General features: G+C 35.9%; 4 protein-coding genes and 1 long non-coding RNA gene across 12 annotated transcripts; 2 read left to right on the forward strand and 3 right to left on the reverse strand.

The window, feature by feature from the left end:
* Nucleotides 258-7,622, forward strand: LOC18592159 (synaptonemal complex protein 1). Of its 2 annotated transcripts, XM_007018718.2 has the most exons (19): nt 258-499; nt 589-638; nt 863-1,070; nt 1,164-1,289; nt 1,446-1,544; nt 2,251-2,927; nt 3,013-3,261; nt 3,347-3,475; nt 3,556-3,624; nt 3,693-3,803; nt 4,010-4,117; nt 4,207-4,317; nt 4,394-4,480; nt 5,188-5,277; nt 5,418-5,525; nt 5,681-5,767; nt 5,923-5,985; nt 6,629-6,729; nt 7,173-7,622. In XM_007018718.2, the coding sequence occupies exons 1-18, from the start codon at nt 343-345 to the stop codon at nt 6,725-6,727; spliced, it is 2,628 nt and encodes an 875-aa protein (XP_007018780.2). In that variant the 5' UTR covers nt 258-342; the 3' UTR covers nt 6,728-6,729; nt 7,173-7,622. The 2 variants fall into 2 exon arrangements, with proteins under 2 accessions (XP_007018780.2, XP_017980904.1); XM_018125415.1 differs by lacking the exons at nt 5,188-5,277; nt 5,418-5,525; nt 5,681-5,767; ... (1 more) ...; nt 6,629-6,729; nt 7,173-7,622 and adding an exon at nt 4,746-5,053.
* Nucleotides 8,534-9,294, reverse strand: LOC18592160. Its single transcript, XM_007018719.2, has 2 exons — nt 9,063-9,294; nt 8,534-8,955 (listed from the first exon to the last, which is right to left on the reverse strand). Exons 1-2 carry the CDS (start codon nt 9,204-9,206, stop codon nt 8,758-8,760), a joined length of 342 nt encoding a protein of 113 aa, XP_007018781.2. The 5' UTR covers nt 9,207-9,294; the 3' UTR covers nt 8,534-8,757.
* Nucleotides 11,045-13,462, reverse strand: LOC18592161. Of its 5 annotated transcripts, none has more exons than XR_001929114.1 (4): nt 12,934-13,462; nt 12,143-12,241; nt 11,738-11,894; nt 11,045-11,594 (listed from the first exon to the last, which is right to left on the reverse strand). It is a non-coding gene; the product is annotated as an uncharacterized LOC18592161 (long non-coding RNA). The 5 variants fall into 5 exon arrangements; XR_001929113.1 differs by having other exon boundaries at nt 11,738-11,860; nt 12,934-13,426; XR_001929115.1 differs by having other exon boundaries at nt 11,738-11,860; nt 12,143-12,251; nt 12,934-13,387.
* Nucleotides 13,561-20,473, forward strand: LOC18592162 (carbon catabolite repressor protein 4 homolog 1). 3 transcript variants are annotated; one of them, XM_007018721.2, is made up of 11 exons: nt 13,561-13,816; nt 14,566-15,262; nt 15,371-15,457; nt 15,827-15,913; nt 15,985-16,068; nt 16,187-16,267; nt 16,346-16,399; nt 16,504-16,592; nt 17,017-17,125; nt 17,665-17,806; nt 20,063-20,473. In XM_007018721.2, the coding sequence occupies exons 1-11, from the start codon at nt 13,662-13,664 to the stop codon at nt 20,230-20,232; spliced, it is 1,755 nt and encodes a 584-aa protein (XP_007018783.2). In that variant the 5' UTR covers nt 13,561-13,661; the 3' UTR covers nt 20,233-20,473. The 3 variants fall into 3 exon arrangements, with proteins under 3 accessions (XP_007018783.2, XP_017981710.1, XP_017981709.1); XM_018126221.1 differs by lacking the exon at nt 20,063-20,473 and having other exon boundaries at nt 17,648-17,806; XM_018126220.1 differs by lacking the exons at nt 16,346-16,399; nt 16,504-16,592 and having other exon boundaries at nt 16,187-16,272.
* On the reverse strand, nt 21,301-22,349 carry LOC18592163. Its single transcript, XM_007018724.2, has 2 exons — nt 22,002-22,349; nt 21,301-21,863 (listed from the first exon to the last, which is right to left on the reverse strand). The coding sequence occupies exons 1-2, from the start codon at nt 22,218-22,220 to the stop codon at nt 21,429-21,431; spliced, it is 654 nt and encodes a 217-aa protein (XP_007018786.1). The 5' UTR covers nt 22,221-22,349; the 3' UTR covers nt 21,301-21,428.

A 23,391-nucleotide genomic window follows, 5' to 3' on the forward strand; every position in this document is an offset into this window, starting at 1 on the left:
TTTGTGCACGAGAAATAATTTAATTCTATCTTTTCTCCGTTTGCCGCGAACTTTTTTTTAGAAAAAGAAAATTATTTCTTGGAAATAATTAGTTATGTGCAAGAAGTAAAGCGTCTCAGCGGATGCTGCAAAATGTTACAATAGGACCGCCCGCATGCTAACCGAAACTCCCCCTTAACAAACTTCACTCCGTGTATAAATACCACATCTCCTTCGCGCCTAAACCATTTTCAATTTACTCACTCAAGAAACATTCTGGACTTTCAGAGGGAGAGCAATCGAGAGCGATTGGACCGAAATTTCAAGGGTTTCGTTGGTGATTTGGTCTTTGGATCTTTTGAGATGCAGAAACTAGGGTTTCCAAGCATGAAAAGCTTGGATCATTTCAAATCCTTGTCAGGATCCGGCTCCAGAGCCGCGAGAACCTTCTCAGTCCCTTCGCGTCCATCTACCGATTCAGTTTCTTTGGGGAGTTTCGCGAATTTGAAACTTACTGCAGGTTTTTATCGATGAATTTTGTTATAATTTTGTCATTGTTCCAAGAATTTGAACGATTTTGATAATTTTTGGTGTGATTTGTTTTTGTAGAGAAACTTGTTAAGGAGCAAGCTTCTGTGAAGACCGATCTGGAAATGGCGGTACTTTCTCTCTGGCTCTCTTCCTCTTCTTCTTCTTCCATGTTCGTTGAGCTTCTTGAAAAGCACGTAGATACAATATTTGCTTTGTTTTGGGATAGTTAATGTTCTTGCTTTCGTTAGTTCTTCAAATCTTTGAAGATTAGGGTTTAGTATCACGAGACAACGGAGAACTCTTCATTTTCTGCATTTAATGGTTATTTGATTAATAATTTGAAAAAATGTAGAATTCTAAGCTGAAGAAATCAATGGAACATATCCGTGTATTAGAGGAAAAGTTACAGAATGCTTTCAATGAGAATGCTAAACTCAAAGTAAAGCAAAAGGAAGACGAGAAGCTGTGGAAAGGTCTGGAGTCTAAATTCTCTTCAACGAAGACTCTTTGTGATCAACTCACTGAAACGTTACAGCATTTAGCCAGTCAGGTTCAGAATGGTTGGTCTTTTATACATATGTAATGCCTCTGAAATTTCTTTTTTTTTTTTATGATATTTTTTGCAATGTCTTAACTATTTTTTACTTAAATAGCTGAGAAAGATACGGAGTTTTTTGAAGGCAAGCTGTCTGAAAGCTCAAAAGTGATAGACTCACTAAATGAGCATATGAATGGCCTTTCTTTGAAGTTAAGTTCTGCTGAGGAAACGATCAGAAACTGTGAGTTACTTGTATCATCTTTGTTCAAATTCATTCTGTTTCGCTAGTGATGATTGTTTTAGTTATCTGTTTCATTATAAGATCAAGAGGAGAGCACATTGCATTCTTTGATTTATCATTCCACAATGTGGTGGATATTTGGTATATCAAATGCAGGTGGAAAGGAAATAGAAGAACTCAAATTTGAGAAAGAGGAAAATGGTAGGTTTTACAAGGATGAACAGTGCAAAAGTGCAAACCTCATTGAGGAAAAAGGTGAGCATATGCTTGGCTGAGTCTGGACAGAGGCTTTGTTTACTATTGAAAGATTAATTAGTGGTTGCATTAGTTAGTAGATAATTTTGCATGATACATAGGCTGTTGTCTTCTAGAATAATGTTTTGCCTGATGTTTGAAGTTCATGCATGTGTATACAACACGCATGCATCTTATTTCATTCTTTCCCAGCATTTGACAAATTAACTATTTGTATCAATCTAGGAACAGATTCTACCGACAACATTAAGATAGAAAAGAATAATAAGTGGTAATCTTATTTTACCATATTATAGTCATGCTATAATTATCATTCAGTAAGGGCTTTTGTGAAATTGAGTCAAGTAATTATCATATGAGTCTTTCTAATGATCCTGATTCATGACAAGACAGAAAAATTTGTTGAATAAGTTTTTTTACGACTTATGATCCTGATTTATGGTAAGACAGCAAGATTGTTGAATGAGTTCTTTACCACTTTGACTCTAGGATGCTTAGCTTTCTCAGAATTTCCAATTGTGCAAAATGAAGGCATTTCAATTTTAAGTCGGTCCATATCTAACATATCTCTTAGAATAGGGTACCTTTTGACTGAAAAGATGAAGTGTCAAGTATGTTGATTGATTTTGAGGAGGTCTAACCTTTAGCCATCAGAATCCTAGTGTTCACTTCATAAAAGCATCCTTGTGGAATCTTTTGCATGCAGATGCTCTGATAAAGAAATTTGAAGCAACCGTAGCGGCGAATAAACAGGCTGCAGAGAGTTTGAACTCTAAAATGGAAGAAGTTCAGCTTGAGTTAAGATCAAAAGAAGATGAGATAAAATGTTTGCTAACCACTCAGGAGAACTTGGAGAAAGGGAAAACTAATCTTTTGTTGAGCAATGATGAATTTGCTAAAAAGCTTTCAATATCTCTCTGGGAGATTAAAAATCTTGAAGGTTTTGTTGCTGTGTTGGCTGCTCAGTTGGTTGAACTGGATAAACAAAATCTGACTTTTACTGACAAGTTTGATGAAATAAATGCTCTCTATGACACTTGCTTTAAGTTAGTCCAACAGGAGAAAATTCTTACTGCTAAGCATGCTCAAAAGAAGTATGAACAACTCGATGATAAATTCTTGTGCATAACATCAGAAAGGGATGCATTACAATTGGTAAACCAGGAGTTAAACGGTAAGATTATTGAACGTCAGAAAGCCCAAGAATCTGTTATGTCCCAGCTTTCAGAAGAATGCCGTTTAGCAGGAGAGAGAATCCAGAAGTTGGAGTCAGAAGCAGAAAGTCTGGTCTCAAAGAAGACTGAAGCAGAAAAGTTGGTTCTAAAATTGGAGGAAAAAATTGACACATTGTCTGAAAGTTCAAGATCGTCAGAAAATAAAATGGTCTGCAATATTAATTTAAATTCATTTTTTCTCTATTTGAGCTAGCCTTGTAGCTAACATAAACCTATTTGTTTATGTCCTATAGCAAGATCTATTGCTGAAAATTTCTGCACTGGAAATGGAGAACAAAGATAATTCAGAGAAAATGCAAGCAGAGATACAGGGAAAAACAGAAGAAATTGATAATTTGGAAAAGGAGTATGGGAAACATGAGATGCAGGTAGATTCTTTGGAGAAACAAGTTGGTCAGCTGCAGGTCATGTTAGAGGAAAAAGAACGGCTTATCCTGCAATATAAAGAAAGAGAAAAGAAGCTGGAAGATCACATTTCAGAGGTTTAGGAAACAGTTACAGAATATGTAAATTTGAAACTCTTATACAGGCTTTCATATAAGTTTAAGATTCTGTATGCTTCTGCAGAATCAGGCAATGCTGACAGCTGCTGAAAGTAATCTTGTGGAAGCCAGGAAGCAATATGATGTGATGCTAGAAAGTAAGCAGTTGGAGTTATCTAGACATTTGAAAGAAATATCTCAGAGGAATGATCAGGTATCATTTTTTTTCATCCATGTCATGTGAATTCTTAAAGATTTTGGCAATCAGATTGATATATTGAGGAGTTTGCTTAGGCGATTAATGACATGCGAAGGAAGTACGAAGTAGAGAAGCAGGAGATTGTTAAACTGGAGAAAGAGAAGGTTCGCTCTTGATTGTTGTATGCTGCAATACACAGAAAATACTGGTTCTCACCTACTTTAACTTTCAGGCTGACAACGTTGTTGGAGAAATGGAACAGAAATGTGACCAGAAGGTTGCAGAGTGCAAAGAAGAATCAAGGTTGCACTTGCTGCGCATTCAAGAGGAAAATGCTGCTTTAGTAAGGCACTGAAAACTAGTGCAAACTTATAATCAAGTTGTTTGTCATTCTCTTTCAGCATATATGAGTTGTGGAATTGCTAGTTAATTCTGTTGTTTTGTAATGTACTGATCAAATTTGTTTATTTCATATTATAATTTAAAATATGTTCGTGCACATCTATGATAGTGCAGTCTGTAAATATGAATTGCATTCCTGTCTTTTAGGTCACTCGTCTTCAGCAGGAGCATGATAGAAAGGAACTAAATCTCAAAGCTGACCACCATGAGGAGCTAAAATGTGCCCAACTTCAGGCAGAAAATGAACTCAGAGAGGTATTTACACCATTAAGTTTTAATTTTGAATTATTTATAGTAGTAGTAAAATTGTATTTGATTTGCTGATAGTTTAAGAATTGGACTAGAAAACAACATTTCTTAGGAGTGAACATGAAGTTCAAATCAAAGCTTTGAGGTGTCAATTTGAAGATGAGTGCAGAAAGCTTGAGGAGGAGTTAAGTCTCCAGAAGTCCAAAGTATGTATTTGCTGCACCTTTTATATTAATTGACATAATATGTGCTCTGGACCAAGTTTATGTTAATATATTGCAGGAAGACAGGCAGAGGGCCCTATTGCAACTCCAGTGGAAGGTGATGGGTGACAAACCACAAGAGGAACAAGAAGTGAATTCGAAAAAGGTTGGCTTGTTTCTTTTATAGATTGCTCATTCTCTCTCTCATCCTGTGCATGTATGTAAAGAATGGAACATACCATTAACTGTCACATAAACAATTTCATGTGGTTCAAATGTGTAGATACTGAAACCTCCATTGTGCAATAAGTTATAGCTAGGCTTTTCAATGGTCGTTTTTACCAGAAAATTTCATTGAATCATGTTTGTACTTTTGAAGACAGTTTGTAAGTTTTGGCATTGACTAGATTTACTTTTCACTGTATATCAAGCATGGCTGGAAGCTGGGAACTGTATTTCTCTGCACAATTGGCTGAATCTGCGCTTTTGGAAAGGGAAAGCACATGAGGATGGTAGAATAGAAGGGCATGTATGATGTGATAGTCACCCATATCACACTTTGGAGATACCATTGTGGCAGCCAAGATCATAGCTTAGAGTTTATGCTGAGACGTTCCACACAGACAAAATGAACTAAAATACAAACACACTGAACACATATACTGACAAAAAAAGATGTATACTTGGCAGACATAGATCTTCTAGTTCTTGTTATAGGCTATTTGAAGTCAGAAACCTTACCTTGTATGCTTTGCCTTGGAGTAGGATAGAGTTGTGGAATGTTTCAATAAGCGTATATTAAACTGTAATTACATATGTATTATAACACATCATCTAAAATGCCATCAATTTGATAAATTACTTTCCTTGCAGGATTATTCCATTTCTTCAATCAAGATGAGAGATTCTGATGGTGGCAAAAGAAGTCAACTAGCTCTAGTAAGGCCAGAGAATGAAGAGAAGGTAACAAATAGCACTAAATTACTTTGACTTGTTAAATGCTGAGACAAAATTTACAAGTCGCCGAAATTGCTTTCTATATTGTCTGCAGGAATCACTGTAATATACAAGGCACCTTAATTGTCTTTTTATACTGTCTACAGGAATCACCATTCCCGGGTGTAACACAAACACCAGTTTCAAAATTGTTGAAGAAAGTAGAAAATGCCAACACAGGAAGTGTAATGAGCATTCCTAAGCATCATAAGAAGGTACAGTACTTATCTGCTGCTTTCTCCTTTTTTCTTTCTATTTCCAGTTAGGTTGGGAAAAAGGATGAGACAAACATTCAACTTTGGTACTTATTTGGCTACTGGGTCATGACACATCCTCCAAACCTCCTTAGGCTTACCTTTTCTCATGTCAGGTAACTCATCATGAATATGAAGTTGAAACTACTAATGGAAGAACAATTACAAAACGAAGAAAAACGAGGAGTACAGTCTTGTTTGAGGTATGTACCTGATACCATATTGACTAATGAAAAGCATATATCCTTGGTAGACAAACTATGTGTGATATAGGTTGGTCAGTGGTGTTGTAGATTCGTATCTACACGCACACAGGCACAAAATCCATGCTGAATTTCCTTGTCTGACATTACATCAGGATCCAAGGAAACATAAGAAGGTCCGTACACCAAAAGCCAATAACCCCAGAAGTTTTGTCAAGGTACTCAAAAGCTGAAGAGTAGTTCCTGGATCTTAGTCATATTTCAAAATCATTTGCACCTTTCTTCTCTAAGCATGACTGCTTGAAAGATTCATTTTATGCTTGGCAGAAGAAAAAAGAAAACTTAAAACTGGCTAAATCATTAAGGGATCAACAATTAAATTTACATCCTTTCATACCTTTCCCCATATTTTAGAATTCCCACTATTCTGCTTTTGATAATGATGTTGCTAAAAGAATTATAGGCTGAGCATAGATGAGTTGAAGATTTTGTTCTTGCTGGATTTGGTTATATGAGTAGCTTCTTAGTGGATTCCATTAGAAATGGTAGAAGAAACAAATTTCTGTTCCTCATTAGAGGAGGAATGGCCTGCACCTAACGAATTAATAACCCTCCTTAGAAAATGCTGAAGCCCAAATATTTTGCATTAGTAGGTTCTTGATTGTACGATTAACCTAAGACAAGGAATTAGGGCAAGACTTGTTAGACATGGAAAGAAAATAAGATAAAAAATAACATAGAGTAACTGTTTATAGTAATGACCAATGACCAGTTGTATCAGGATATGCTTGACTGTTTAAATCACTGTGTGATTCCTTCCCCATATTAGAGAAGCTCATTACTGATACATTTCTCATGCAGGGAACCAAGGGAAGTCATCCAAAAGCTTCAAACATTGGTGATTTGTTTTCAGAAGGTTCTCTAAATCCTTATGCGGATGACCCATATGCATTTGATTAAAGGTAGTGTCAATTATCTATTCTAGCAATGAACTTCTAAATAAGATTCTTCTTTATGTTTTTCGTTCTGTATAGTCTTTGGAATAGTGGAAACTAGCTTCCTTTGCTCTTCATTGGCAATTGAATTTGGTGAATATTTGGAATGGAATGTTGCTTTCATAAGATTTATGTTGTCACACCAACCATTTTGTAGCACCTAAAGTACTCCAAGTGATTTAATTTTTCATTCTGCCTATCATTCTGCCCCAATAAGCTGTTAAGAATTTGAATTTAAAGATCACATGGCAGCCTTGATTGGTTGGGTGGCCTGCCCTTTTGGGTTGGTTTGGCATCACATTATCCGAAAGGGATAAAACCTAAACTGTTGTAAGATATTCAAAAGCATACCATGTTTTCATTTTTCCACCAAAACATTGTTTCATCTAGATTTGACTGTAAATTTGCAGGACTAATGTACATGATATTGACACCCGAAAGCAGCCTTAGTTTTGGCCATTTCAAAATGCGTTTTCACATGGTTCACTGGACAGTAGACGGCTTGACATCGCAGTGGAGATGCATTCCATCATTCTTTTCCGCAGTTCCCCTTGCAAGAGGCATATGATTTGGTCTGATTTTGTGCAATTTCAGCTGAGACATTTAGATGCTACAATCCGGGATGGAAACTGCATTGTAAATATAACTCATAGGTCTGCGTGGCAAAGAAACGTACTTAAGAACTTTTGTGCGGTGTGAGTAGACACTAGTCCTGGTGAAATCAGGTGATAGACTGATAGATACATGCTTTTAGCATATGTGGAGCTTGTTCACCCTGAACGAGCAATTAAATACCCTTCATTTGTGAAGTTTTTTTGCCTGAAAATACAAATCTGAGGTGGTCTATTCACTGTTCACTTGACTGGGTGTATGGAATTGAATTGTTGCGCATGCAGCCAGTAGGTGGGAATAGGTGGGTCGTGATTACATCGTTTATAATTCCTTTGAGGTACCTACTGCTAAAGTTTTTCAAAATAATCTTTCTCAACCCCCTCTCATTTTACGTTTCTGACTTGTTCTGGGATCTTAATTTCCCTGCTGCGTTCATGCCGTTTACTTAACTGATTAACATATTATAATGCCGTTTACAAAATCAAAATTTCCTTTTTTGGGTTCTTTGGTGAACCTTTTTTGAGGTTTGTTTAGCCCAGCAAGTCTGGATAGGATAGGCATCGAGTCAGCTTCTTTTTTTTTTTTTTTTTGCCTATAATTTGATTTTGTATTCTCAAATTACAGAGTACTAATTCCTGCAAGCAAAACAATACCAGCTAGGCTTTTACGGTGAACATAACTCTGTAAAGAACGTTTCTTCTATATTCCTTTTATTTGTTTTATTTTATATATGCACGAGACTTCAAGTTCAAACTAATCGCGCGGTTTTAGTTCAGCTAGCTGGTCATTTCCTTTCCCTTCTTCTCGTGGAATCATCTTTTTTTTCCTTCGTGTGAAAAAGAGTAGCAGTATTAATTTGTTTAATTCAACCAACGGGCTTTGGATCGTTATTAAATGCATGTGAATAGGAATAATCTTTAAATTAATATCCTAGTTTCATCGGATAAACTAGCAGAATAATTGTTATTGGATTAATTATGGAGGTTAGATATTCAATCGCAATCCCAAAAGCTTGCGCACGAGTGTCAATCTGACTATGGCTACTGCTAAAATAAATTACTCCAACACATGGGAATAAAACACGTCTACAAAATCCAAAAAAATAAAAAATAAAAAAGAAGGAAAAAAAACTAAACTGAGCCGAATGCATTCTTCTCTATTAGCCTTATGGATGAAATTGATGAAATTGGCAATCATTGTAACATAAAATTGCAATGTCGTAATCGGAACAAACACAAAACAACAAAGTAATGATGAGTAAATTTGTTTGGCAATTTATCTCAAACAAACAACTAAATTTTCTTCACAATGGATTCAATGTTCCTATTCTAAATGACTGAACATTTTTAAAAAAGTTCAAGCTATAGCTAGTTTGTTCATTAATTACAAAAAGGAAGATTCATCATCACAGAGGAAGAAATCGAACGCTAGCGTCATATGGAAACTGGAAATCAACATAACCAAGATGAGTTGAAGAATCAACTCCATCACTCCACAGAGTTTGATTTTCTTGATCTTCAGTCGCTCCTTCACTAACTCCACCCTCAGATTTTCAATTTCTCTCCTCATCTTCTCCTTTTCCTGCGCGTCGAGTGACCAAAAACAAAAAAAATTAAAGTATCTGAACTTTAAAAAACACAAATTCGAGCAAGAATAAAAAAAAAGACAGGAGGAGAAAATTGAATAACCTCGTCTTCGTCATTGTTTGCAGCTTCGAAGACGCGACTCACGGATGATTTCAGTGAAGAAAGCAGAAGCGCAGCTTTGGCACAGCGAATGGCCATCAGCAATTTGCGAGCCTCGTCTCTGGTTTTCGCTTCAATTCCTTCCATTCTCTCTCTCTCTCTCTCTCTCTTTCTCTCTCTCTCAGTATATATAAATGAATTTGAACTCTGATCTTAAATAGTCTCGAGAAAGCGAGGGAAAACCAAATGATTAAAACTTTTTTTTTTATATACCAAAAAAATAATAATTACTAAACCATTAATCTGTGAAGAACGGTACTCCTCCATTTCGTAAACTTTTCTGACAGATTATAAATTTAATACTATGAGTTTGCTGACTTAATTGCATTACTGAAAATAAAGGGATGTGATGAGCAGTGAATACGTATGTCGCTGTACCAAGTGTTTCTTTGGAAAGCACATTAAATTTGACAGTTTGATTTAGCCAAGAGGATTCGTACATCATCTTTTTTTTTTTTGGATAAAGATAATTATAATTCGGTCAAAGTATTCTATTAGGATTATGATGTATTTTTATAGTACTAGTATTTGATTTTGTGGGCGGGCAGCCAAGGCAACGATGCCCGAGCAAAGTCCCGTTTTTGGGGAAAGAACTATACAGACTTTTGAGGATGCAAAATAAAAGGACAGCTGCAAGATTAAGAAGGAAACAACCAGAAGAAGAAGAAAAAGGCAGCAGTTCCTTCACTCGGCTATTTTGAAGCAAATTTCAGTGATAAGCAAGTTTAGGTTACATTTCCTTTATACGATGATAGTTTCACTTTCGTCTAAATTGATCGAGAAAAGAAATGAATGGAACTTAAAACCACTAGTGATCCTTTGAAAAAACACCACTATTTCACTGCAGCAGCAACTAACCTTTCAGGAGGAGAGATCAGATCTCTACAAATCCACAAAGGAATCTATGATTGGCAATTTTATACGGTCCATGGACAAGGTTGCAAACCTTGGAGAAAGTGTGGGAGTTGTTACTGAAAAGACAGATTCCGCTTTGTTAAGAATAATGAAATACAGACATCTATTTGAAAATAAAACTTAAAAACCTGGTATAATTTTATGTCTGACAGTTCAGAGAGGGAAGATTTGAATCCTATTCTTTAAATAGAAAATTATACATTAATTAACAAGCCAAATGCTCAGGTGCACAGTGTTTGCATGTATATGGTTGGGTATTTGCCTGAGGTTGAAATTATGACTTTTGAGTTTGTCCAGGTCTAGAGATGTAATGCTGGAATACATCAAATACACACAAATTGTAGACTGAAAGTGATCATTGGTGCCGCCATCTCTCATTCCTTCTAATATGAAAATTGCAATAATATTGTCTTAGAAAACCAAATGAAAGATTTTGAAGAGAAAGAGGAGGAGCTGATATAACAAATGACCGCAACAGATACGAAATTAATCAGACCATAACACAAAGCGATTCTTATGTAAGATAGAATACTTTCATTAGAGGAATACGACCCACATGTTTAGGTTCAGGATTCAAATCTTCAACCACTAGCTGTGCCCTCTGATCAAACTCAGGCTACAGCCACAAGTTCAGAATCATAACAACACAACATAAAAGTTTACACTCAAACTTGGAGATTCTCCACCTCATATTTCATGATTTCTTTGAATAGGTCATGACAATAAAAAAGTTGCACATCCCTCACTTATATAAGGGCAGCTAGAAGTATAAATCTGCAAGACATCCAATAATATCATTTCCTTAGTATACTTGGATCAATATAGCATGTCCTATATTCTGCTGTTGTACAATCATGCTATTTCTATATTAGTTTGAATTCTAAAACATTCCTTGCATATTTCATCACATTAAAAATTATTTAAAGCACTTTCAGGTCTTTTCAAAAAAAAATTTAAAGCACTTTTAGGGGTATCAATGCATGCATGTTCCTAACACTCACCAGTAATACTTGATACAAAATCAATTACATGTATTAGCTCATAAGTGCAGTTAGAGCCATGATTAGAAAAACTCATATTGGTGGGGAGCTCAGGCTCACCCTGTTTTTATCTATCACATATTGAAATTTCAGAAAAAAAGAAAAGCTCATATGATATTCCCTCTTCAGCTCTGTTCCTATGCATGTAAGTTGCCAAGCAACAATTTGTGTACTATTTTTTACATTTGCAGACCATTTGTCCAAAAAATTGCAATTGTAATTGGTCAAAGTACACAAAATTTATGATTCTTAAGACAATTTTTTGATCCAGATGGGACAATTGGTAAAATTGTTGGAAATCACCTCCTAATAATACTATTTTCCCACCAAAAGTTCTGTCCAAATTCTGAAAATTATCAACATTCATAATGTTTTCAAGACTGCCTTCTGATAAGCAATTATACTGTATCTAGGTGGAGAAATATCACTTCATTCAAGCCTTCCTATCCCAATCCTTATAAAGTTCTTTAAGGAATTCCTCCATGAGCTTGTGCCTTTTCTTGGCCCTCCTTTGCCCAGCCTGAAATTTCCAGCAATTTTCAAACACAATAGCAGAAGGGGCGCTAAGAATTCTTGTGATATGAACATATACGAATATCTAAAGTAATATCATGCACCCTATTATTGTTATGGCTAAACGGATTTGTCTTACACATCTGATACCTTAGTTTTCATCAAATCCTTTAACTTGAGAAGCTTCTCATGATCTGCTCCTCTTTCTTCATGTACCATTCCTTGGATAAGTCTGATCGTGGCTGGATGGCAGGATCATGAAGAACTCTGTTTCTGTTTCCACCAAAACTAAAACAGTGAGCAATTCCTGAAATCAAAGATTTCGAGTTCAGCACAAGAATACTGTGTGTTAAATAAACCACACTACAGATAAAAAAGAAATGTAGTTGATGGCATAATTAATTCTCAAGTCAGCCAAGAACACACCGTTAAACTATTTTAAGTTTGAGCTTATAACATTTGTATCAGATAATGAATGAGGTATTTTCCATCAGCAGGTAATATATAAACTGAATAAAATGAGGTGAATGCCAAATTAAAGAGCACAAAAATTACCTATAGCACCAATTGCATCAAGATGATCAGCATCTAGCACAATCCCAAATTCAGGGGAAAATTCATGGTTTCTGAGCCCTGAAAGTTCATCTTTAAAACCTGAAAACATCTGTCATAGTTATATTTTAAATATGAAGCAAGGAGTGCATAAGAAAAGGGTACTTAGAATACTCATGAAGAGTTACATGAAGAAGCCTGTTTAACATTCAACGATTGCATAAGATAAAATTGCAAACATGGCTCCGGAGATTCATTGCCCCTCATCAATACTTGCATCATCAACTAAGTCTTTGTCAATTTTGTCTCTTTCTAATGTAAATAACAATTCACTTGATCTGATTGACCACAATATAAGGAGTGTGGAACAAACAAAAATTAGAAACAGATCAAATAGAAGAATTTCTACTTTAAATGATACCAGTAATCTAGTAGAATTCAAAGGAAAGTTATGTGTCGATCATAAAAAGAATCTTTTAATTTGGATTGACAGCTTTGACTAGTTTTAAGTCAGTTAGCTATGACAGTTACGCCTATCAAAGTAGCTAAAAAATTACTGAAATAAGTTCAAGTTCAAGAAAAGAATCTGTTGACAAAACCCTAAAACCTGCACAAAAAATACCCATATCGAAATCTCTACATGAAAAACTCAGGAAAAAAAAGCAAATAAACCCAATGCAAAATACCCAAAACAAACCGAGAAACGCCCAAGCACAACATGCTTAAGGAACAAAAATGGAAACAGAGATATTCTGTATTGAAATGAGAGGTAAAGGAAAAGACTAAAAAGGAACCTGAAGAAGAGCAATAGCATAGTTGATGTAGTTTCCAATAGCGCCTTTGGAATTGATTCGGATCTCATTCTCGTTAATGGGTGGTTCTGGCTTTGACTTCTCTACTTTCTGTTATCTATCCATTGGCTGTTTGTTGGAGGAGATAGAGGGGAAGGGGAGGGGAAGAAGACCCTGATTTAACACTAGCAGAAGAGCGAAACAGCAAAGGGAAAGAGAGAGGGTAAAGGCTTTAAAACAAAACAAAACCGTAGGCTGTTGACGAGCCCTTTTCTCCCGGCCTTACGCCTTGCCAATTTTTTTCTACTCGGATTCTTATTGCGGTTTGAGCTTCCTCTGGTAACAAAAGAATGGGGAAATATGAAAGGAGGGTTGAAGAGTGTATTTGGTAGGAACATTTGTGGGTTCATTTGGCGCGTATTCGAAGACAGAGTCACCCATTTAATAAATACTGAAATGAGAAAGTGAAAGAGCGAGTGAGAAAAAACGAAGGAAGAATTTATAAGACCTATATTTGACCCTTCCATTTATAGCGGTTTTTTTTTTAAAAATTTTTTTTGCTGTAAAATCCATATCTGATTCTTCCTTGCCTTTTCTTTTCTCTCCTTTTCCCCAAATACCCAAAATCCCAAAAACTCTTATAAATTCTTCTTTTCTTTTTTCTCTTACTCACTCTCTCCTTGTCTCATTATTGTTAGTAATATGCTTGTATCCTTGATCTTAAAGTCAAAATGGGTTCTCAAGACTCGAAGGAATACGAAATGGCAGTGACTCTCCCTTCAAATACGCCAGTGGAGGGATGCGAAATCAACCCAGACGTTCGTGTCAAACACAGAGCATTTCCTACTCTTCAACCTCTTCCTCCATATTCCGTCACTTTCAGCTGGTTCTATCTCTTTTCTCGTTTCTTTCCTATCTTTATATTAATTTCTTTGTGGTGTTTGGTTTCTTGGCTTTGAAAATAGAATACAAGCAGGGTTTTAGTTTTGGCTTTCTTTTTCAAATTGGTATCTCCGAATGAGTCACTTACTGAGAAGTTTTGTTAGATAAGGAAGAAACATAAGAGGAATCGAAATATAAGTTGCATGAGTTTTTGTTGATCTTGATTTTTTTTCTTTTAATGGATCATTTATTATGAAAAGAAACTTCAATTTCCGGTGTGAGGGCCTTGTTCCCTAAAAGTAGTTGTAGGCATCTGGTCATGTATTACAAATTTGTCATCATACATATGTGACAAAAAGTTGGTTGAGTCTTCTAATCTTGTTTGACTTAGGTTATTTCTCAAAGGCTTAGGTTAGGTGGATTGATTTTTATGGTTTTCCAATCATTTGTTTACCAAACTGTTAAAAGTAATCAGATTCTCTCTTCTTCACATATGGGGCAAGAGCTTTATTAAAAAGAGTAAGAAAATTGTGTTTTCAAGTTTCCTGTTGTTTTGGAACAAAATTCCCTATTGACAATTTGACATGCATCCCCAAATGTCTAAACAACCCAAAAAAAAAAAAAATTTCTATCATCAATGTTTTAAAATTCTTGTACGAGAAGAGGATGTGTTTTTGGATTGTAAGGAATATTGATTTGTTTCACATTCCACCATCATATGACATTGAAGTGGAGATGGTTTCTAAATTCTAGGTATCGTGAGGTGGTTTGCTCTGTGCACCCTTCTAAGTTGGCTACTGTTCAGTGTATGTCCTGTGTAAAGCTAGAGGTTCCAGTGGATCAGAGTTATCATTGCTCTTCACAGTGCTTCTTAGATGCATGGCAAATGCATGTGAAGCTTCATAGTCATGCAGTTAAAACGGAAAAGCAGACTGCAACTGGTGGTCAACAAGAATTAAGAATGCTTAGGAGTTGTGGCTCATGGCCAGACTTCAGTGCCGACCAATTGTTTGGTGAAAATACACTGGTGGTAGAGCGAGAAGGGAAAGTATGGATCAAGGTGGGCTCTTCTAAAACTTATAAACCGTCTAAAGAAGATGTTGGCTTCACTCTTAGGCTGGAATGTGTGGCTGTGGACTATTCTGAGGGCACTCAGTTGGCTCCTATCAATATCATAGTGACTGATCCTGTGATTACTTTCCCTCCTCGTTGTCCTCGCTGTATGATTGAAGTTGGAAGTTATATGAAATCTCATAACATCCATTTCAAATCCCAGACTTCTGATGGTTTAACATTTAGTGTGCTATCATATAATATCCTTGCTGACATGTACACTGGTATGGGTAAGTACAGTTACTGTCCAAGTTGGGCTGTTGTTTGGGAATACCGCAAGCAAAATTTGCTGCCAGAGATCATTGGATATGATGCTGATATTATTTGTCTTCAGGAGGTGAATTTCATTTTTACTATTTTGCATCTTTTGAAAGAATATGCTTTTTGAACATGTATGCCTTACGTCATTTAACTTTTTAAGATTGTCTAATATGCCACTTGGTAGGTGCAAAGTGATCATTTTGAAGGTTACCTTCAACCTGAGCTGATGAAATGTGGTTATTCTGTTATGTACAAGAGGAAAAGAACAGAGGTAAAGTTTTTGAAACTCTGAATTTTTTTTTCTGATAATGATGCTCTGTTAGGAAACATTTTTAAGCTCTCATGAAAAGGAACAGGGTTGAAGTAGGAATATCATATAAGCTTTTCTAATCATGGCTTTAACTGTACTTATGAACTAATACATGAATTTTATTTTTTTATCAAGTGTTACTGGTGAGTGTTACGAACATGCATGCATTGATATCCCTAAAAGTGCTTTAAATATATTCAATGTGATGAATTATACAAACAATGTTTCAGAATTCAAACTAATCTAGAAATAGCATGATTATACAATAGCACAATATAAGACATTTGATCCAAGTATACTAAGAAAATGATATTATTGGATGTCTTGCAGTTATATACTTCTAGCCGCCATTATATAAGTGAGGGATGTGCAACTTTTTATCGCCATGACCTATTCAAAGAAATCATGAAATATGAGGTGAAGAATCTCTAAGTTGATTGAACAAACTTTCATGTTGTGTAGTTATGATTCTGAACTTGTGGATGTAGCTTGAGTTTGATCAGAGGGCACAGTTAGTGGTTGAAGATTTGAAACCTGAACTCAAACATGTGGGTCGTATTCGCCTAATGAAGGTATTATATCTTACATAAGAATCACTTTGCATTATGGTCTGATTGATTTTGTTTCTGCTGCAGTCATTTGTTATATCAGCTCCTCTTTTTCTTCTAAATCTTTATTCTTGTTTTTCAGGACAATGTTGCACTTATTGTCATATTGGAAGCAATAAGAGATGGCAGCATGAATGATGATTTTCAGTTTAGAATTTGTGTGGTACTGTATGTATTTGATGTATTCCAGCTTTAAATCTCTTAATCTGGACAAGCTCAAAAGTCATGATTTCAACCTCAGGCAAATACCCATACACATGCAAACACTGAACTGCCAGACGTAAAATTATACCAGGTTTTTAATATAATTTTTTTTCAAATATCTGCATTTCATTTGTTCTTCAAAAAAGCAGGATATATCTTTTTAATAATAACTCCCACCCTTTCTCCATCATCAAGGTTGCAAACCTTGTCCGTGGACTGGAGAAAATTGCCCAATCAAAAATTCCTCTATTGATTTGTGGAGATTTGAACTCTCCTCCTGAAAGGTTAGTCTGCTGCTGCAGTGACATAGTGGTTTTTTTTTTTCAAAGGATCACTAGTGGTTTTAAGTTCCCATTCATTTCTTTTCTCATTGAATTTAAACTAAAGTGAAAATGTTATCATATAAAGGAAATGTAAGATAAACTTGCTTATTACTAAAATTTGCTTCAAAATAGCTGAGTGAAGGAACTGCTGCTTTTTTCTTCTTCTGGTTGTTTCCTTTTTAATCTTGCTGCCGCCCTTTTATTTTGCATCTTTATGTACATGATTTTGTGAAAAATGATAAATAAGTTCTGTATGGGTCTTTCCCAAGCTTTATGGGAAAAGCGCTACTTTTTGTATTTTATAAAATTTTCATATTCTGAATTTGTTTATACATATAGATATAAATGCAAAGGTCAATGTCTAATTCATGATTAAATGCCACAGTGATCCTCATATGCTTCTCGTTAGAGGCAGAATCAATTCTGTTTCTGGGGAGAGAACTGATCCATTGGGTATATATCAGATTCTCAAGCTTGAACACTCATTAGCTCTGGTAAGAATATTTTTTATATTCAGAGAAACCTATATTTGGCTCATATTTCTGACATAATCGCAGCCATATATGCTTAGATCTCACTTATTTGAGGTATCTAGTATTTTGTTTCCCACCCCCTTGCAAGCATGCTATAGGAAAATTTAGAATTTACCTCTCAGATGTTATTGGAAAGCAAATGATTATATACATTTTCCGATGCTTTCTATATTCTTAATTTTTGAGCTCTTATAGTTGCCAAACAAGTTTAAGGCATGATTCATTTGTATGGCCTTCCACAAACCTTATGGGCTCCTTGTCTGACCAGTTTAGATCTGGTCCCTGGAATATAATTAATTTGTATGAGTACTGTTTTTATTTTCTAATTGATATAAATTGGTGATGTAGTATTGTGCTCTATCCATTTGTGATTGGAAGTAGAAGAGCCCCTTTCTTCTGTATTTACTTTTTGTTGGTGTCACTGCTGTTGTCCTCATGATGAATTATCATTTTCACTCTCATTGAACTTACATGCTCATGCAGGAAAAGTTGTTTTGCAGGTTAGTGCATATGCATCATTTTTCCATTTGAGGGGGATTGATGAAAAACAGTTCAATAGGATGAACCTTGAGAACCATGAGCCTTTATTTACCTACTTCACTTCGGGATTTGCTGGAACCTTAGACTATATTCTCTACACAGGTATACTGTGCCCTATAATTTGAGTTACCTTTGATCAATTGGTTGACCTTGCAAAGTTTTTTCCAATTCATAACTCACTTTCCTTTGACCGTTGGGTTCTTTACTATTAAAGTTTGCAATGCCAAAATCTGCTCTTATTATCTTTGCTTAATTGACAGGGTCATTTAACGTTGGTTAGATGATATTCTCTTAAAATTTTACAGTTGTGAATGTTTATTCGTCAGCTTAAAATGCATTATTATGTGGCTCTTAAATAACATTTTCAGGAAAAACAAATCTACTAGTATTAGTTGTTATATAGTAAGATAACATCAAGTGTAGTTACATGTTCAGCAGCACTTACCAAGTTATCCTGTGATTAAGATGCACCAATCACATTGAGCCTTGTGAATAGATGTTGTGATGTGCCAGTTATTATTTGGTTACTGGGGTAAAGGGAGAGTTTCTTTGCTAAAAATGCGTTACAAAGTTAAAGAAGTAGCAATTCTTAATTTGGTGCCCTGGGAAACTGGGTAGATGCACTCACCTGAGAAATGGGGAAAGGATGCTGTTGAGCAGGACTTTTTAAGTAGGTAGTTGTTATAAGCAACTCTTAATACATATGATTTAATTGAAGAATAACTCAATCATGAAGGAGATTTCATGTAAAAATCTTTGACCTGGCATGGTCACTTATGTTTTTGGTTTTTCTTTTATTGAAAATTAATGCTCTTTCATTCATGTATGAAAGAACAAATGCTGAGGTAAGACCTTGGCCTTTGTTTTAGGCACTAGGCTTCCCCCAGCATACATTCATCAATGACTTTACAATCTGAAGCACACGGACACACAGTCAGGAGCACTCCCACAGAACCCTTGTATAGGCATTTACAAAAACCAAAAACTCCTACCCAGACCCTCGGTATAACAAAAACAAACAACTGCAAGGCCTTCAGTACAAAGTACCCCTGCACTATATCTAGTGCAGATGACAAATAAAAAACATATAACTGACTCTACATTTTCCCTGCCACGATTCTTTTTGTTTTAAAGTGAGATCATGTCCACCATAAGTCTGCTCTGCAGGACCCAAACACCAAGGATATTTGTAGATTGAATAACAGCACCAAGGATATGTTTTTGGTTAGATGAGCAAAAACTTTTTAATCTCTTCAGATTCACTCATTCTATATGGTATTGATGGTTGCTTTTTTGTAAGCATTTAGTTTCTTTTTAGACAGGAAATTTTTAGTTTCATCATACATGCTTTTTTTTTTCACAATAAAAAAAACTCATTGTTATCTGGATTTGCTGGGCAAAAATTTGGTTTCGGCACATCCATGACCTTTTTAAATTTTTATAAATTCGAATCCTACAAAACAAATTGGGACTTCATGTTGGAAATTTTGCCACAGTTACCTCTTTCTTGGTCTCTGTTTCTTATATGTCAGTTGGGGATCATTATCCTATGCATTAATTAAGATTTTGTAAACAGGAATAGCCTTGTTGGATAACCTTAATACTTGTGAATTTTTATGTTCTGATACGTTTAAAATAGTCCAACCAGTTGTGTTATTACTGGGTCGCTGGAATACTTTTGGATACAGCACGAAAGAGAGGTATCCTAGTTGATTGTAGATTATATAGTACTTAAGACGAGTTCTTTTCATCTTCCTGAGCAGAGTGATAAAGCCTTTTAAGGGTGAATTTTGCTAACAATCTCTTATGAATGTAACTTCATTAACATATACAAAGCAGCTAGGAGGATCTTAAATTGAATTGAGCAACAATTAGACACCTCCAAACAAATTGTTCCTTCAAATCTGAGCAGAATTATATCATTTCCACGTGCCATCAAAAACCCTTGCACTTAACTTTTGTCATCCTAGAAAGTGACCTCTGTCCCCTTGAGAATGACCAGTCTGTTTTGTGAATTAGGAGAGACCCTTTGAGCATGATGGTTGGCTATTCGGTGATGTTGGAGACACATAATTAGAAAAATATGCCAACTTCTCCAGTCTCTTAATTGTGACCTTGATCCCTCCATCCCCTCCTTTTCCTGTTGTGGGAAAAATATTCTCAAACTTTAAGTTTCTTAACCTTCTTTCTAAGTTCATATTCAATATATGTAGATGGAGGATCTGGTTATATTCAGTTCTAGTTGTTTGTTTAAGCTTTGCAGCGCAATCACTGGCATTGTCATAATTTTTTTAGTTATTTGGCTATTGGTTTTATATTTAAGTACCTTTCTCTGACTAAATAGATGTTTTTCAACAGCGGACAGTTTGAGGGTTGAAGGTTTATTGGAGCTTCTCGATTTTGAAAGTATGGGTGTTGGTCTTCCATCACCCCTATGGTCATCAGACCACATTGCCCTGATGGCCAGTTTCAGACTCAAACCGCATTCTACCTCTGAATCATGGCCGGCTCTTCCTCAGGAGATCTGATAGCAACTAGAGACATGGTAGTAATTACATCTGTATGAAAAATATTAGAAGAAACATAATTATAGAATCAATCTCAAATCACAGTAGCAGGCAATGTTGTTTACAAGATACTTTCTGGTAGTTTTGCTACCTAATTTCGTAACCCTGTAACTAATGCTGATGATTACCTTTGAACTTCTTTTTCCTTTATCTCTGCCATGTGTGTGATTTGTCAGCATTCTATACCAGTCTCAATTCATCATTTCTTGTGTGAAGGTATTTGGAACTATTTTCTCACCTGGCCAATCTCTGTTGTAGTTGTATTTATTACTAGAAAAATTATTAGGGGTTTCTTTACAACTGAAAACTCTCAAGTTGGGAACAGGAGAATTAAAAATTTTATTTAGCTTGATTATCCTGTACTTAAATTCATATCTACACCCACTACAGCCATTCATCCTACAAGTTATAGTAGGTGCACCTATTTCTGATCAATCTTCATAAACCATTCAGGCTACTCGTCATCCGGTTATTAGGTTAATTTTGAATTTAACTCCTATTTCCGTTGCCTTTTCTGTCATCTGGATGATCAGAGACTGTTTTACGATGTAAAAGGAAAACGTTGGGATAAACAAAGTGCTGATTATAGAGTGAAAGACAGGTAAAGGAAATTGAGGTTTCGGTCTGCGTTTTAGCTTTATTATTGAAACAGGCAAACCATCAGAGGCAAGAGGGTGCTTTTAAGGGATAGCTATGCATATACAGAAGAGAGCCAGTTAGATATCAATTGCAAATTGAATGGGTAGAATTCAGTGAGCCACCATTTTCTTACACACCATAGTGGCCGATTGCTTAAACAAAATTAGAAATTTAAAGCATTACCATATCTACATTATACAAGTCAGTACATTCTGTAAGTCAGTTTCTTCTCTCACTCTCTCTCGGTCGAATTTTTTTCAAATAATGGAGATTAAGGAGCTTATATATATATATATATATATATATATATATATATATATATATANCTAGTATATATATATATATATATATATATATATATATATATATATATGTATGTATATATAAATATATCAGCTAAAACCTCTAGACAATACTATTTAGCTTTTCAAGATGCAGAAATACAAATTTAACGCACGTTGGTTGGAGATGATATGCTATCCTGAACTTAAAACTTGATGATCTTTGATCCTTACTAGCTAGCACAAGAGACTAAGCCTTTGCTTGAATAGTTTTGGAGGGCCCTGGTCTGGTGGGTGCATGAATTTGCAGTTAGGGCATGCAGGTGCTGACTTGCATAGCATCACCAACATGTGGCACCGCATGCACACCGTGGCTACCATCTCTTGCTGTTTCTGATCATCCTCCTCGACTGCCAACCATGAAAGGCTCTGCGTCGTTAATCCTCCTGTTGAGTTGATCTTCTTATCAACTGAATCGCTCCTGGGGCTAACAGAGTTGTGCTTGTCGAATTGGTGATGATCTGTTGCATTAGTTTTTCTTACTGAATCGCATGGTAGGTTTAGCTCAAGGTCTAAGCTCATGTGACGGGGGCTTGGGGGCTCAGGGCTTCTCCTCGGATCCTTACAAGTTCTCGTATGGGTCCTTGTATTGTAAAAGTGTATCTGCCCTGACTGAACACAGAGGAAACCAAAACAATACAAAATAAGGTTATACTAATGGTTATGTAACAGTATTTCTACTCCTGAAGCATATATACTTCATCAGAGATTCTGGTTAGATATCTTGGAATGTGAATATATAGAAAGTACCTGAATATCAAGACATCTTTGCCACTCCAAAGGCAATGGAGTCTCGAGGTGGAGCTCCATATCAAACACTGATTTTGTGCTTGCTGCTTTTGATCGCTTCTCGAAAGTTTCTTCATCACCTTGTGGCTCATCCAGCTTTCTCTTCTTTGATGAATTTTCTAACTGATCCGGGGTTGTCTTTCTCATGTCCGGGGAGAGAGGGGCTTGAATGGAAACCATAGAATTCACTCCAAAAGCTTTCCGCTCTCTCTTAGTTTCTATTTCTATCTTTTGAGAGAGAGAGAGAGAGAGTCATCAGATGTGAAATGCATAGGTGGTTATATAGGCATGAATTTGGGGGGTGTAAGGGCTGGCAAGGCATATAACTGCAAGGAAGAATCTAATAGGGCAAGTTTTTGAACGTAGAAAAACCAAAGAGGGCCTACCTGTGCATGACGTGCATTCCAAGTTGGCTCTCCAATTACTAAACACAGCTCCAAGCTGCTGCTGCTATATATTCAAAGCTAAGATGTGAAGTTCTAACTTCTAACCAACCTCTCTCTTTGGTCAATTATATATGCTTGTACACCTGGCTCCCAAAACCCCTACAAATACACATAAAACTTAACTGCTTACGTGACATTACATAATCCTGCTGTGCATTTTCAAGCCATGACACTGAATCAGAGTCAGTACTAATCAACTCAACTGAGCCAAGCCAAAAAGCCAAAAGCCACACTTAGCCAAAAATATTTTTGGTACTTATGAAAGGCGGTGAGAGGGGGAAAGAGGGGGAGGTGTGGAAGGAAGGGGGTCATTAAATGTGGAGAGTCTGTATACAGTTGAAGGGGGAAGGTCTTGAATGCCAATGTATCTTTAATAACATAATAACTCCCACTTCCACAATTGGGTCACTCAGAGAACTAAAACTTTTAAAGCTTTCAACACCCCCCCTCGGCTATTAAACAAATGCTTTATCTCATGACCTATATGAATTAATCACTCCAAGAACTAAAGCTTTTAAAGCTCTCAACACCCTCAGCTCTATATATGAAAAAGCACAACTAATATCTCATGAGCTCCAATTTATTGTCTTCCCCCACACTTTCTTTTCCTTTCATTTTTTTTAGCTCCTTCTTGAAAGCACCACACCAATCAAACTGCATTCCATGTCCCAAACTTCCAATTTCCTCCCGGAAACTCTCTCCTTATCTTCTTGTACCAGCAAACCAACCTCTTGGGTTCGTTTCCGTACGAGTCATCACTCGAACAACGTACCACAACATCCTCAACGATTTATATTTTCTAAGTTCGCCTTTCATACAAAGGAAGGGTAACCCTTGTCTTTCCTTGATGCCAAATAGTCTTTAATTACAACCAAAACGAAATTATAATGGAGTAACTTTCAAAT

The sequence above is a fragment of the Theobroma cacao genome, chromosome 8, assembly GCF_000208745.1.
Source record: "Theobroma cacao cultivar B97-61/B2 chromosome 8, Criollo_cocoa_genome_V2, whole genome shotgun sequence".
Taxonomy (NCBI): Eukaryota; Viridiplantae; Streptophyta; class Magnoliopsida; order Malvales; family Malvaceae; genus Theobroma; species Theobroma cacao.

What these genes read in the sequence shown, in the direction of transcription:
- LOC18592159 (XM_007018718.2), top strand. Translation starts at nt 343, where the DNA reads ATGCAGAAACTAGGGTTTCCAAGCATGAAAAGCTTGGATCATTTCAAA. An exon ending in AGACCGATCTGGAAATGGCG is followed by an intron (nt 639 to 862) that starts GTACTTTCTCTC and finishes GAAAAAATGTAG; the next exon opens with AATTCTAAGCTGAAGAAATC. An exon ending in TATCTCAGAGGAATGATCAG is followed by an intron (nt 3,476 to 3,555) that starts GTATCATTTTTT and finishes GAGTTTGCTTAG; the next exon opens with GCGATTAATGACATGCGAAG.
- LOC18592160 (XM_007018719.2), bottom strand. Translation starts at nt 9,206, where the DNA reads ATGGAAGGAATTGAAGCGAAAACCAGAGACGAGGCTCGCAAATTGCTG. An exon ending in CAAACAATGACGAAGACGAG is followed by an intron (nt 8,956 to 9,062) that starts GTTATTCAATTT and finishes CTCGACGCGCAG; the next exon opens with GAAAAGGAGAAGATGAGGAG.
- LOC18592163 (XM_007018724.2), bottom strand. Translation starts at nt 22,220, where the DNA reads ATGGTTTCCATTCAAGCCCCTCTCTCCCCGGACATGAGAAAGACAACC. An exon ending in AAAGATGTCTTGATATTCAG is followed by an intron (nt 21,864 to 22,001) that starts GTACTTTCTATA and finishes CTCTGTGTTCAG; the next exon opens with TCAGGGCAGATACACTTTTA.
- LOC18592162 (XM_007018721.2), top strand. Translation starts at nt 13,662, where the DNA reads ATGGGTTCTCAAGACTCGAAGGAATACGAAATGGCAGTGACTCTCCCT. An exon ending in ATATTATTTGTCTTCAGGAG is followed by an intron (nt 15,263 to 15,370) that starts GTGAATTTCATT and finishes GCCACTTGGTAG; the next exon opens with GTGCAAAGTGATCATTTTGA. An exon ending in ACAAGAGGAAAAGAACAGAG is followed by an intron (nt 15,458 to 15,826) that starts GTAAAGTTTTTG and finishes GATGTCTTGCAG; the next exon opens with TTATATACTTCTAGCCGCCA.